General features: G+C 37.4%; 1 protein-coding gene across 1 annotated transcript in view; it reads right to left on the bottom strand.

The window, feature by feature from the left end:
• TANC2 (tetratricopeptide repeat, ankyrin repeat and coiled-coil containing 2) overlaps window positions 1–15263 on the bottom strand; it is a 352115-nt gene that overhangs the window by 122448 nt on the left and 214404 nt on the right. The window contains exon 6 of the mRNA XM_036755887.1: window positions 7944–8069. Within this exon, the coding sequence (XP_036611782.1) occupies window positions 7944–8069 (126 nt within the window). The remainder of the gene's footprint in view (window positions 1–7943; window positions 8070–15263) is intronic.

The raw sequence follows: 15263 nt of genomic DNA, 5'->3' as shown, positions 1-15263 counted from the left end.
TGACTTGCCCAGAGTCACACAACTAGTAAGTGTCTGGGGCCAGCTTTGAAACAGGTCCTCTTGATTCCAGGCCTGACACTCTATCTACTGAGTCACTTAGCTGTCCTTAGTCTCCCATCACTATCATCAGTTCCATTCATTCAAGTATCAGGCTGAAAACTACCATCTTTCTGAAATGGGATGCTGACGTACACTGATGTGATCCACTCCTCATCACTGTTAACCAGAAGGATGTAATTCACTAGAGTAGCTGTCAGAAATGCAGCTGGCCTGGGAAGACGTGATAAAGAATGAACACTGAGAAGTCAGACTTTAGAACTTAAGTACCATTAATACTTCTCTGTTGATGAATCCAAATAATGTCTAAACTCCACAGCCTTCTATTTTGGAGGACAACACACTATAGTAATCATCGTTAGAGAGAATTATTAAGTGAAATGTGCATCCTCCAAAACTATGTTTTCACTTATACCTTCTAAACCAATATCCAAATTACTTCTTACTGTTTTTGTTTCATTTCTTCCCATTTTATGCTGAGTAATTAGATTGCAGGCTTCTTGAAGGCAAGGACTTTATCTTTAATTTCTGTTATGTCTTCTCTATAGGGTCAGGCATTTTAACAAATGTTTCTTGGTAGATTGGCTTTCATTTGAGAAGATAATTAAATCTGCAGAAATATATCCATGCTCTACCATGAAATATTATGTGGTTATCAAACAGCATGAACTACTAACAGGGTTCTAGAGGACATATATCATTCAGTGCCAGCTCCTCACTATATTCTGAAAACTGGGAGGGTAGGATTTGATTCAAAGCCCATTTTAAAGCAGAGCTTATATCAGACTAACAAAGTCCACCGTTTCAAGTAATACCTTGTAAATGCTTAACTCAAAAGATAAGCCCAACTTCCTGTAGTAAAAAAAGACCTCCAATCACTTTATTACTTAAAAGCTAAAAAATATGTATTACTTTTATCACAAGTAGAGAAAGATATGAAACTGCATTTTGTATGGCTGTTTAAATGAAAGGGTACCATGTGACACTTGGAAAAAAAAAAGCATGCCAGGAAAATAATCTGATTCTGTTTCTACAATTATGCTAAACAGTTAGGATAAAATCACAAATTATGAAGGCTTGGCAAGTAGAGCAGCAGAAATATACAGAAATTCTGTTTGCCAAGTATGTTTTTGCTGCTTGTTAATGCATTTTGGATTCTATTACAAGACAATATAATTCCCTTGTGAGCAGTAATTAAGATGATACTATATTACTTTTTGAGGGACGATTATTTTTTTAAAGTCTAGAACTTTAAATTAAAATATAATTCTGTAATGCCAATTGTATACAGAATCATTCTCTCATGCATCAACACTTAAATAGTGTTCTCCTCATCTAAACCATTTGATGAAAAAAGACATCTGGAAGAAAGTTTGCAATACCATCTCCCATTAATCAGCAATTTCCAGCCATAAGGACTAATACGAACAAGTGGAGCCTCTCTGAGCCAGGTGGATGGAATCAGTAAAGTTTGGAATATACTATTCAGGTGAAGAGCTTGCTGAAAACTTAGGTATTTGGTGGAGAAAAGTCTTAAAGGATTTTGGAACTGCAATATGGTTTTATGTTATATACACAACAGGTATGATATTTGTTGTGGGGCACCTAGGTGGATAGTGGATAGTGGATAGTGCTGGGGCTAGAGTCAGGAAGACTCACTTCCTGAGTTCAAATCTGGCCACAGACACTTATTAGCTGTGTGGCCCTGGGCAAGTCACTTAACCCTGTTGGCCTTGGTTTGCTCAACTGTAACGTGAGCTAGAGAAGGAAATGGCAAACCACTCCAGTATTGTTGCCAAGAAAACCTCAAAGGGGGTCATGAAGAGTTTGACACAACTGAAAATGACTGATCAAATGGTATTTATTGTACAACAATTGAAACAGAAGTACAGAACTGCCACTTAGAGCGGATGGAATGATTCTCAGTGACAACAGAAAAGAAAGAATTAACACAATTTTATTTCTATCTTTTTCTGCCAAGAAGAATGACCTTTGGACTATAAAGGATAGAACAAAATAGCTAAGTGATTAAATAAGGCAAGAAAGAAGATAGAATATAGCTTACTGTGATGAATTAAAGCCACTTGGCCCAAATGAACTATATCCTTGAGCTCTAAAAGATGTGAAATGATGTGACCACTAAGTTACTGTCAATACCATCTGAAAGATTGTGAAGAGGTACCCCAGGACTGGAGAAGGGCATATGTTGTCCTGATTTCCAAAAATGAGAAGAGACTACAGTTTGCACACTATAGGCCAGGAAACTTGATTTCAATTTCCAGCAGTGTTCCAGAACATATTCCTAAAGATATGATTAGTGGATCTTTATAAAACAAAGCAGTGGAACATAAAAAGTAAAGCCTGGCTTTAGCATGAAAAACAAGCCAGACCAACCCTAATTCCTTTTTCGACAGGGTTACTAAATTATAGCATCAGCAGAATGCTATAGAGTTTACCTAGATTGTAACAGAATATTTGATGAAGCCTCTCATGCTATTTTTGTGAAAAGGAAAGAAAAATATGTTGTAGACGACAGCACAATCAGATGGATTTGGAACTGGTTGAATAGATAGACTCAAAGAGTTTTATTACAACTTGGAAAAATGTATTCACAGTGGAGTGTCACAAGAATCTCTGCTTGGCCCTGTGTTATTTAACATTCTATCAATTATTTGCATAAAAGAATAGGCAAGCATTCTTATCAAATATTTAGGTGATATGAAATTCACAGGAATAATTAACAGTGGGCAACAGCATCAAGATTTAAAAAGATCTTGACAGGTTCCTCACCCCTGACAGACCATTGGGAAGAATCTAAGATGAAATTTAACAGAGTAAAGTTTTGTTCTTAGGTTCAAAAAATCTGCTTTCTATGTACAAAATAGATAGCATGATTAGATATTAGCTTGTTTGAAGAAGACCTAGGAATCTTAGTAGACTGCAAAGTCAATGTGCATCAACAACGTGATATGGTAGCCAAGAAGACAAATACAATTCTGGGGTACAGTAAAAAAGGCAGAGTTTCCAGGTCACATAGGGAATATTTTGTCCAGTTTGGAGCGCCACAGTTTAGAAAGAACACTGCTGAGTTGGGAAGTGTCCAGAGGAATGAAATCAGGATGTTGAAGGGCCTTGAGTCCTCAGTATATGAGGAATGGTTGAAAGAAATGTGGATATTTAATCTGAAGAAAAGACTCAGGGGGACATGACAGCTATTTTCAAGTACCGAAAGGGAGACATGTAGGCATCCCCTCAATTTCCAATTCTTTGCCCCCACAAAAAGAACTGCTATAAATATTTTTGTACATGTAAATCCTTTTCCTTTTCAACTCTCTTTGGGATACAGACTTGGTATTGTATTGCTGGGTCAAAGACTATACACAATTTCATAGCATTTTTGGGGCCAGAACGGTTAGATTCTTGGCTGTAATTCTAGTTCGTTTGCCCTTTGCAATATCATACTCCAAGCCCTCTGATCCTTTAACACAGAAGCTGTTAAATCCTGACTTTGGCTCCAAGATATTTTGAATATTTCCTTCTGGGCTGTTTGTGATATTTTCTCCTTGACCTGGGAGCTCTGGAATTTGGGTATGTTTTAACTCTTGGGAGTTTTAATTTTGGGAACTCTTTCAGGAGGTGATCAGTAGATTTTTTGAATTTCTATTTTATCATCTAGTTTCAGATATCAGGGAAGTTTTCTTTGATAATTTCTTGAAAGATGATGTTTAGGCTTTTTTATTGATATGGCTTTAGGTTTTCCTAAAATTCTTAAATTATCTGTCTTCAATCTATTTTCAAGGTCAATTCTTTTTCCAATGAGGTATTTCACATTTTCTTCTATTTTTCACTCTTTTGATTTTGTTTTTATTATTTCTTGATGTCTCATGGAGTCATTAGCTTCCATTTACCAATTCTAATTTTTAAGGAATTATTTTTTCAGTGAGCTGTTGTACCTCTTCTTCCATTTGATCAATTCTGCTTTTTAAGGAATTCTTTTCTTTAGTGACTTTTTCTACCCCTTTTTTCCATGTGGCCAATTCTGTTTTTTAAGGAGGAGTTCTCTTCAGCGGATTTCTGTGCTTCTTTTACCATTTGGCCTATTCTGTTTTTTAAGGCATTATTTTCTTCAGTATTTTTTTCTTGTGTGCCTTCTTCGACTTTTTTCATGATTTTCTTGCATTACTTTCATTTCTTTTCCCAATTCTTCCTCTATTTCTTTTATTTGAGTTTTAAAACCCTTTTTTGAGAACTTCCCCGGAATTATTTTTGAGTCTGAGACCAATACACATTTTTCTTTGTGGTTTTGGATGTAGCTATTTTGACTTTGTTGTCTTCTTTTAAATTTGTGTTTTGACCTTCCCTGTCACCATGGCATCTCTCTGTGTTCAGGTTTGTTTTTGGTTTGCTCATTTTCCCACCCTGTTTCTTGACTTTTAACTTTTTGTTAAGGTTGAGTTCTGCTTCCAGGGTAGAGGGGGCACTGTCCCAAATGTCAGGTTTTTTTGTGCTGCTGTTTTCAGAGCTACTTCGGGGGATCTGTAAATTTTCAGTTTTCTAAGGTGGTGTGATCTAAGGAGAGATGTGGTCACTGCTTTCCTGGCCTGTGTTCTTGCCTGTGACTGAAAGCACTCTTTTCCACCCTAGAATTGTGACCAGGGTCCCTGCATGCTCTACTGTGCTAGTGCTCCTTCTTATCCTGTGACTGCAACCTTGAACCACATATGAACAATGCAATGGAGTCTTCTAGCCACTGCCAACAAAGGCACTGAACTAGGTGCAGAGGGAATAAAAGTGGCACCTGGTTCAGGGCCTATAATCTCTTTCTGACCAGTTGTCCAACCCCCTTACTGTCTGTGGGCTGAGAGCTCTGAAAGCTATGGCTGTCAATTCAATGCTTGCTGTTGGCTTGCCAGGGCATGACCTGTACAGGACTGCACTCCACTCTCATTCAGTGATACGAACTTTTCCTGCCAACCTTCTAAGTTGTCTTGGGCTGAAAAAAATGTTTCTCCCCATCCCTTTGTTGGTTCTGCTGCTTCAGAATTCATTTTGAGGCATTATTTTAAAGTTGTTTGTAGGGGAATTTGGGAGACCTCAAGTGAGGCCCTGCCTTTACTCTGCCATCTTGGCTCTCTGCCCTCTTTGCATATTTGACTTCTTTACCAATTTCATTTAGGGTATGAATGTGGCCAGTCCACCTATCATTGAAGTAACATTTTGATGATTTCTACCTAGACAACATTCATTTCTGATTCTCCTCTCATGGGCCTCTTTAGTTGCAGTAATATGGACATACATAATTTACTGAGTTCACTTTCTTTAAAAACCGTTATCAAGATGAGAACGAGGAGCAACAGGTCATATATAGTGAGAGCCAGATGATGAAAACAGAGTCATGGAATTATAATATTTGAAGGTGAAAGACAGCTTGGAGATTATCTAGTCAGAATGCCTCATTTTATACATGAAGAAACTAAGTTCCTGAAAAGTTTTGAATTAGATTTCTTGTAGGCTTCTCATCTCAAATCCAACATAATCAAAAAAGAGCTTATTATCTGCTTCTCCCTCTCTAATCTATCCTCTATACAGTCACCAAAATGATATTCTTAAATCTCAGGTCTCACCATTCACTCCTGAAACACTTCTGTGTGGCATTCAAGGTCCTTTACCATCTGGTTTCAGCCTCTCTTTACAAAGCCTTATTACAAATTCCTCCTTTTCTCCCACTTTATAATTCAGCCAAATTTACCTACATGCTATTGAGACACACTACATTCTATTTCCTACTTTTCAATTACCTCCCCTTACCCCCTCCGCGCCACCCCCCGCCCCAGCCTGGAACGTACTCCCCCCTCTCTTATCTTTTACCTCTTAGAATGCCTAACTTCCTTCAGAGGTCAATTCAAGATCCATCTCTTACAGGAGCCCTTCCCTTATCCTCCGAGCTGTTATTGCCTTCTCCTCTGCTCTCCACACTGCAATATGGGATCTTAGATGAAGAGTTGGAAGGAAACTAGGAGGTTATTTGGTCCAACCTCCACATTTTACAAATGACAAAAGTGATCCTCAGGAAGGTAAAACTACTGGTGCTCTGAATGCCATGCAAAAGATGTCCTCCACAGGATAAGCTGATCACCTGAAATTTGCTCATAACATTATTTAACTCAGCCTTGGATACTCAAAACCTTCCCAACTTCCTTAGCCTCCGTTCCCTTCTGATTGAAGGGCTGGAATATAGTACATTAAACTCCTCCCAAAACTTTCCTTTACAGAGGATTAGGTTCTGGGCTTTCCAGCTACCTCTCTACTTTTCATTTGTAGCTCTGCTCGGTGTGAACTCTACAGAACACGATATCCCCACTCCAGGTACTCTGGGAATCCTCCCCACTTCTATCTTTGTCTTCTCCCTTTAGACTGTAAGTTTCTTGAGAACAGGGACTCTTTCTCTTATTTGTATCCCCTGGTGCTAAGCATAGTGCCTGGCCCATAGAAGATGTTTAATAAATGTTTATTGAGTTGAAATGTATATGTATACATGTTTTTTCCCCTAACAGAATATAAGCTCCTTGAAGGGAGACATATTTCATTTTTGTCTTTTATTCCCCCACTTAACAAATAAATACTTGTTGATTGATCACCCAAGGCTACACAACTGCACAATGCTCTGCTCTTTCAACTCGCAGGGCCACTTTTCTAGTTCAGGCTTTCAACACCTCTTGCCTAGGTGTAGCGTCTTACTTGTTCTCCCTGTCTAAAATCTCTCCCCACCCCCACCCATTCTCCACACAGCTATCAAAATGATTTTCCTAAAGGATATGTCTGACTCCATAAACTCCTGTGGCTCCCTACTACCTTTAGGATCAAATATAAACATTCCTGTTTGTCATTTCAAGCTTTTCAAAGCCTAGCCCCTTCTTACCTTTCTAATGTTTTACACACTACTTCCCTTCTTGGTGCAACTCTATTGACCCATTTGCTGTTCCTCACAATGATACTCCATGTCTCTGCAATGGCTGTCATCCATTCCTGGAATGCTATACTCTCCTGACTCTGCCTTTTGGAATCCCTCACTTCCAAGGCTCAGCACAAGCACCACCTTCTGCAGGAAGCCTCTCCCTGTCCCCCCAGTTACTAATGCCTTCCCTTTTACAACCATCTTCCACTTATTATGTTTTTTGTATGTATCTTTTTATGTAAGGTTATCTTTCCTATTAGAATGCAAGCCCCTTGAGGGCATGGACTGTTTTTCACTGTTTTCTTTGTACCCCTAATGCTTAGCTTTGTGCCTTTATATGATATAAGGGCTTAATAAATGTCTGTGGACTAACAGATTTAAAACTTAGTATATTTGTAGTGTGATAAAGCTTTAAATTTGTCAACAACTACTTGTGAAACCCAGCGTCCTAGGAAGGATATCTCTCTCACTTATCATATAAGATCTATAAGATCCTAAGAGCATACATTTTGAATTTGGAAGGGACTGAAACCCCTTACTTTACAAATCAGGAAATTGAGGCCCAAAGTTAAATGACTTAACTGAGGTTATACAAACAGTAAGTGGCAGGGCTAGGATTTGACTCTAGGTCCTCTGACACCATAATGAGCAATCTTTCTTCTGCACCAGATCTATCCCTCATCTTTTATAGTATTTGGAGAACTCAATTCTCCTGCCAGCTGGAAATTGTACAGTTTTATGCACTGACACTTAGTGCAATAGTTTCATGGTTATCTTTGCTCTGTAGGATAGAGGTTAAAGGAACAGATTCCAGGTTAAGATAAGTCATCTTGTCTCCTAGCACACTATAGTAAGCATGGGATTATGATACTAACCACCTGGTTCTTGCTGCCCATTTCCTTTTTCCCTGGGCTCATCTGGTAATTCTTACCTCTCAAGTCCTGCTGTGTACGAGCACCACCCATGCTCTGCCTTGGCATTCGGAGAGAAGTTCGCAAGGGAGTATGCCTTTGTTCATCCAGGTAAGCAAGGTCCTCCAAGTGGGCAGAACTGGTAGCTGCCAAGGTAAAATAATCCAATCAGAATATAGAAGGTTGGAAAATATCTTATAACATTAGTCTGTAGCATGCAATTTGTAAACATTAAAGTGATATACAAATGTGAGTTATTATTAAGACAAATGTCTGCACTGGAGAAGTCTTTGTCAACTTGAATAGGTGAAGAAAAATCACCTAATTATTTTTAGCATTTTTTCCTCTAAAAATGTTAAAATGATTAAAAATAGGAATGCATCTTGCTATTGTATGTGCACCTGGAAAAGAATAAAGGTAAAACAGATAATGGGTGGTTGGTATAGTTGCCAGATGCTTAACAAATACTGTCCTAGAACTTATATGGAATGACCCATGAACACGGTTTCAAAATAATATCTGATGCCTTGTGAAACTGGCAGAGGAAGTATTTCCTATTTTCTCTTACTGTAGGGATGGGTTTGGGGCAGAAGGGCTTAAGGGCTGTAAGTTAAGTGACTTACAGACACAACCAGTCAATGTCAGAGCAGAGATTTGAACTCAGGTCTAGCACTCCTGAAGAAACAGCTATACAGATGTTTACCAAATTCCTCCTCACAAAGGTTTTATAACTTGGGAATACAAAATTGAATTACTAGTGGGCACCTATTATATAACTGTGGATTTAACTGATCAGTTAAAAAAGATGTAAAAAACCCTTATTCACAAATAACTTGAAAACTCATTGAGATGTTAGAGCTTATAGCTCAGAAAAAAATTGATTTATAAAGGGAAAGGTAAATTGAAACAAGAACACATCAAAAGGAGGAACAAGAAAATAAAAATCTGAGTTAAATCAAAGAAGGCCTTTTTTTATACTAGTGCTTCTATTCCACAACAGGATTTTATTTCTTATTTTAATCTAAGCAATCACACTGAGTCAGTTGAAGGTTTTGTGACTTCAGGGACAGTTAGGGGGACTACATAGTGTTTCCTGTCCATCTCTCTTCAAATCCAAATCCTGGGCTTCATAAAATATGCAGATAAACACACAGATTCTGTGTTAACAAAGAGGAGCAAAAAGACAAAAATTCTAAAAGGCTTCTTTCTTGTTCCTCATCTGGAAATAAAAGTTTGTTCTGGGAGAAAAGAGTAGATTTCACGATGTTTTTAGTGAGGGTGACAGAAGACTCTTTATGCTACCAAAGGAAACAGGAAATCGGTTTCTGCTAACTGATGATAAATTAAAAGGGAGCCACACTCCTTCCAAACGAGAGACTTTCAATGATAAGAATATTGGTTAGTCTTTTTATTAGTGACTAAGAATTAGTTTCTAACTTGCTACCAGTAACTAGATTATTTTCTTTCTTCTTTCTATCCTTTATTATTATGAATGAGACAAACATTAAAAATGACTATTCCCTATACAGAGAACAGAAAAAGAGGACTGCACACAAAACCATGAATCTCTACATGCCTGTTCCTTTAAATAAATTTAAAATTTCACATAAGTTCCAATACTACACTGATGGTTTGTGATCCTTTTAAATTTCCTTCTGCTCTCATCTGTTTATTTTTTAAATGATTCACCGTTCTTTTCTTCTTGTCTTCTTTGTGTTTAGTATCATTACCATTACCTCCTCATTTCTCCCTCTGCTCCCAAAAGAAAAAAGAAAAGATCTTCCTTATAACAAATGAAGTATGAAAAAATGTACATCTTGGCCATATCTGAAAATGTAGGACTCATTCATTACCAGTCTGACTAAAAGTGGGAAGCATGAAATGACCATCAGCCTTCTAATGTCATAAATGGACATTGTGTTGATCACAGTTCTTAAATCCTTCATGTCAGTTTTCCTTTATAGTGTTTGTTGTAGTCATTGTACAAATCATTCACATTGTTTTGCTCATTCCGCTCTACATCAGTTCATTGAAGTTCTCCCAGATTTTCCTCAATCTGTCCCTTCTGTCATCTCTTACAATATAATCCATTTCATTCCTGCACGATAATTTGTTCAGCCATTCTCCAGTTGATTGGCACACACTTTGTTTTCAGTTTTTTGCCATAACAAATGTGCCTCTATGAATATTTTTGTACATATAGTCCTTTTAGTCTTTTCTTTGATCTCTCTAGGGCAGAGACCTAGTAGTGATATCACTGGGTGAAAGGGTATGTATGCACAGTGACAGTATAGTTCCAAATTGCTTTCTAGAATGGTTGAATCATTTCATAGGCATACCAATAGCGTATTAGAGTGCCTGTCTCCCTCCAGCCCATCCATATTACTTTTAGTCCTTGGGTTTACTGAACACTATGCTACTATGTATGACTACTTTTGAATCTAATATACTGAGTCAGTCACACTGATTAACTTCTATTTTTTTTAAATCAGCACAAAATAGTTTTTGATAATTGTTACTTTATTATCTAATTTGAGAACTGCTAGACCCCCTTTACAGGGGCAGCTGGGTGGTACACTGGATAGAGTGATGAGCCTGGAATCAGGAAAACCCATCTTCCTAAGTTTAAATCTGGCATCAGATACTGAATAGCTGTGTGTCCCTAGGCAAGTCACTTAACCTTGTTTGCCTCAGTTACCTCATCTATAAAATGAGCTGAAGAAGGAAATTGCAAACCACTCCAGTATCTTTGCCAAGAAAACCTCAAGTGGAGTTACAAATATTCAGACATGACTGAAAAATGACTCAACAACAAAGGCTCCTTTACATCCTATTTAAAAAAAATTCTCTTGAGATACTTGACCTTTTGCTGTTCTGAATGAATTCTGCTATATTTATTTAAGTATAAAGTAACACTTTGGTAGTCTGTCTGACACTGCATTGAAGTTGTAGCTGTTTAGGTCATATTACAATTTTTATTATGTTGGCTCTATCTATCTATGAATATCTGATACATCCTTTCAGTGATTTAGTCTGTCCTTATTTGTGTAAAAGAGTTTGGTAGTTGTATTTAGTCAAATAGTCAACAAGTATTTATTGAATATTTAATATGAACCAGGCACTATGCTAATTGCTAGGAATATAAAAAAGGCAAAAACACAGACCTTTTAGGAGTTCCAATTCTAATGGGGCAGATGACATGCAAACAATAATCTTAGAGGGAAAGTACTAGCAGTAAGAAAGACTTAGAAAGGTCTCTTATAGAGGGAAAGATTTGAATTGAGGCAGAGATGAGGAACAAGAGTATTCCAGGCATGGGGGACAGCCAGTGAAATGCACAGTCTAGAAGATGGAGTGTCTTGTGGGAGGACAAACAATAAAGCCAATATCACTGGATAGGAGAGTATGTGGAAGAGTACAGGAAAGGGAAGAAGGGGCTAGGTTGTTAAGTGCTTTAAAAAACAAAAAGAAGATTTTGTATTTGATCTTGAAAGTAATAGGGAGCCATTGGTGTTTACTGGGAAGAGGAATGATACAATGAGAGCCACACTCTATAAAGATTACTTTGGCAACTAAGGGGAGGATGGACTGGGGTGGGAGAGACTTGAGGCAAGGAAAACAACCAGAAGGCTATTAGAAGAGTCCAAGCATTATGTGATGAAGGACCACAATACGGTAGAGATTACTTGAACAGAGAGGAGGTGGTGTGTATGAGAAATTAAAATATCTGGCATATAAAAATATGGCAACAAATTAGATATATACAGGGGGATTGCAAATGAAGAGATGATGACAAGAAGGTTATGAACCTGAGTGACCGTGACGATGGTGGTGCCCTACATAGTTATAGGTAAATCTGGAAGAGTGGAGGATTTGGGGGAAAGATAATGAGTTCTATTTTTGGTTAAACTGAGTTTCAAATGCCTCCAGGACATTCAGTTTGAGATGTCTAATAGGCAATTGGTTAGCTCAGATGAGAAGGCAGGATATAGAATTTCTTTGATTGTTTTGGTGGTAAACTCAGTCAGCCAGCACTTATCAAACACCTTATGTGCCAGGCACTATGCTAAGTGCTGGGGATACAAAAAAGGCAGACATTTTACACATTTTTAATAGTTATTTTAAATGGGATTTCTTCTATCTCTACCACTTGAGTTTTGTTATGTAGAAAGGCTGATGATTTTTGTGTTTTAATTTGATAGCCTGACATTTTACTGGTTATTTATTGCTTTGTTTATTAATGATCATGTCATCTGCAAAAACTGATAATTTTGTTTTCTCTTTGACTATATTTATTTTCTCAATTTCTTTTTCTTGGTTTATTGCTATAGCTAGCATTTCTTTATCTATATGAAATAAAAGAGGTGACAATGAATATTCTTGCTTTATCTCTGATTTTATTGGACAGGCCTCTAGTGGCTATCCATTACAGTAATGCTATCTCTTAGTTTTAGATATAATTTATTATATTAAAAAAGGACAGTTTAGTCCTGCAAGTTCTAGTGTCTTTAATAAAAATGAAAACTAAATTTTGTCAAAAGCCTTTTCTGCATCTCTTGATATAATCATGATTTTAATTTTTTGTTATTAATGTGGTCCTAAGTTTATAATTTTCCTAATACTGAATCAACCTTGTATTTCTGGTATAAATCCAAGCTAGTGATAGTGTATAATCTTTCCCATATGTTGCTATAGCTTCTTTCTTAACACTAGATTCAATATTTTGTGCTGATATTAGATACTAGTCTATAGTTTTCTTTCTCTGCTTTATCTCTTCCTGGTTTAACTATCAGGACCATGGCTGTCTCAGAGGAAGTGTTGGAGAATCTCTTCTTTTCTTCTCTTTGCAGATAACTGGTGTAATATTGGTATCAATTGTTCTTTGAATGGTTAATAGAATTCACTCATAAACCTTTCTGGTGCTGGGTTCTTTTTCTTTTAGTAAACCTTTAGCATAAACCTCAATGTGGGAATTATTTCTGAATCAGTTAGATACTATCAGATACTGACTTATTAAAGCAAAGATCAAAATCAAAATAGCAAATCAGAAAATAAAAATGGAAATATAGTGGATATAATTAAGGCAATTCCAACCAATCTATTTAAACAAGCTGCTGATGGCAGAAAATAAGAAATGGATAAAAGAACGGACATTAACAAAAACTATTACCTGAAATGTAAGCGTAACAGATATAAATCAATCTTGGTAACAAGACCAGAAAGTCTAGAAACAGCCTAAGTCAGCAGACATTTTATTTTGCTGCCAAGTAGCCAAGAGCAATGTGGGTTTAGAGTATAAACTTGTTATAAAGATGTTACTCAAGCTAGTAGAAGATTATAAGCAGTTTGCTTCATAAAATAGTGAGTAGTTTAAGAGAAAAACAAATTTTCAAAAAGCTTGGCAAGAGGTCAAAATATGCAAAATCACTCTATTGACCCCCAGGTCATTCTTCCTCTTTTTTTCAAGGAGCTCAACACAATCTTCCTATGCTTATGTTAAGGGAATTTAACATCCAGAGAGATACTTCAAACTCCCTAACCTCCGAATTCCTCAGCCTTCTTAAATTCCATTATCAACTTCTTCTTCCACCTCAGCCATATGTAGGAATGGTCATATACTAGGTCTTGCCATTACCTATAAGTGTTCAACTTCCTAATTAGGAACTCTGACGTTCCCTTATTTGATTATAACCCCCTATCATTCCACCTCTTCTATGACTCTTTTTTTCTTAAACTTAATCTTTGCCCTCATTAAGACTTCTAATCCTTCTTCCTCTCTCAGTATTTTCTCAGGTCATTATCATGGCTATGACTCCATGTCTCTCCCTCTCTCACTCTTTGTCTCTCTCCCCAATCTAAAACTAATAGTCACTTCAACTCTACATCTCTTCTACTCTTGAAACCCTTGTTGCTTATCCTATTGCCACTCTTCTCTTACCAAACATAAGCTATTGATTATTTCTACCATTTGAGTACTACATTTCTGCTCATGAGCTACTGAATACAGCTGGAAGAAGTCTTAAGATTGTGTTGACTGAATTATTATAAATTCATGTTACCCAGCCTTGACTGGGACCTCACTGTAGCTAGATAGTCTTTTTATTTTTCCCTGCTTCCCAATTTCACTTTTCACTGAAATTATTCCTAATCTGCTCTTCCCTTCTCAAGCCCCAACCCCCCATTTCCCTGAGTTGAGAACCTTTACTGAGAAATTTGAATCCATTCAATGGGAGTTTCCTCTTCTGCCATTATCTTTACCTCAAAACTCCTTAATATCATCTTTCTCCCTCTTCTCCTTTTCCTCCAGTCTCTGAAAGGGAGGTGGCCCTTCTTACCAAGAAGAACCTCACTACACATAGCCTCCTGTTTTCTCTAGCAGACTGCATTCTCAATCAGCCTTTCCTCCCCTAATCTTCAATCTCTATCAATTGGCCCTATCTCTAGCAGGCCTGTGTTTCCCATCCTTAAAATAACATTCACTAGCATAACCACCAACTCCTCAAGACATTGTCCTTTCTCCTCTCTTTCTCAAACTCTTTGAAAAAAAATGTTTGTCTCCACATCATCTCTCACATTTTTGCCATTCTGTCCACTCCAGTGGACACTCTAGTTCAAGTTATTATCTCTGTCCTAGACTACTGCACAGTTTCCCAGTCAGCGCCACTATTTTCTTTCTCCAATCTATCCTCCACAGAGATGTCAAAGTAATAATCCTAAAACACAGCTTTGACTAGGTCACTTCCTTTTTCAATAAAGTCTAACTCTGCTTAGCATTTAAAGTGCTTTGCCATCTGGTTCCAGCTTTCCCTCTAAGTTTATTATACATTAATTCCCCCATCATACCCTCAACAATCCATCCAAATTGGCCTTCATGTTGTCCCTCAAACAGGGTGTTCCATTTCTTGGCCTCTACACAAGCTCTCTTCGTGGCTATATTGTACGCCTCTCTCACTTTTGTCTCTTAGACATCCCAGATGCAGTTAAAGTGATACCTCCTAAACAAGGCCATTCTGGATCTTCCCCAAACCCCACTGTAGCCATTTGCATTGTTCTGAAATTATCTTGTATTTTGAAAATAGTTTGTGTCAGCTTATATGTGTATATGTTTTTTTCTCCTCTTAAGAAAATGTCAGCTTTTGGGGGACAGGGACTACTTTTTGTCTTTGTGCTCCCAGCTCAGAACCTGCACAAAGCAGGCACCTAATAAATGCTTATCCATTGACTGATCACAGCAATGAGGATATGGACCAGATGACATATAGATGAATAGTGTAAACCTCAAAGAAGGAGAAGCTTCTGAGTGACAGTGGCAGAAAGAGGGTCTAGACATGGAAGCAAGG

This window comes from Trichosurus vulpecula, chromosome 4, assembly GCF_011100635.1.
Source record: "Trichosurus vulpecula isolate mTriVul1 chromosome 4, mTriVul1.pri, whole genome shotgun sequence".
NCBI classification, from domain to species: domain Eukaryota; kingdom Metazoa; phylum Chordata; class Mammalia; order Diprotodontia; family Phalangeridae; genus Trichosurus; species Trichosurus vulpecula.
The sequence above is the reverse complement of the archived record's forward strand: the minus strand, read 5'-3'. Positions and strand labels throughout refer to the sequence as shown.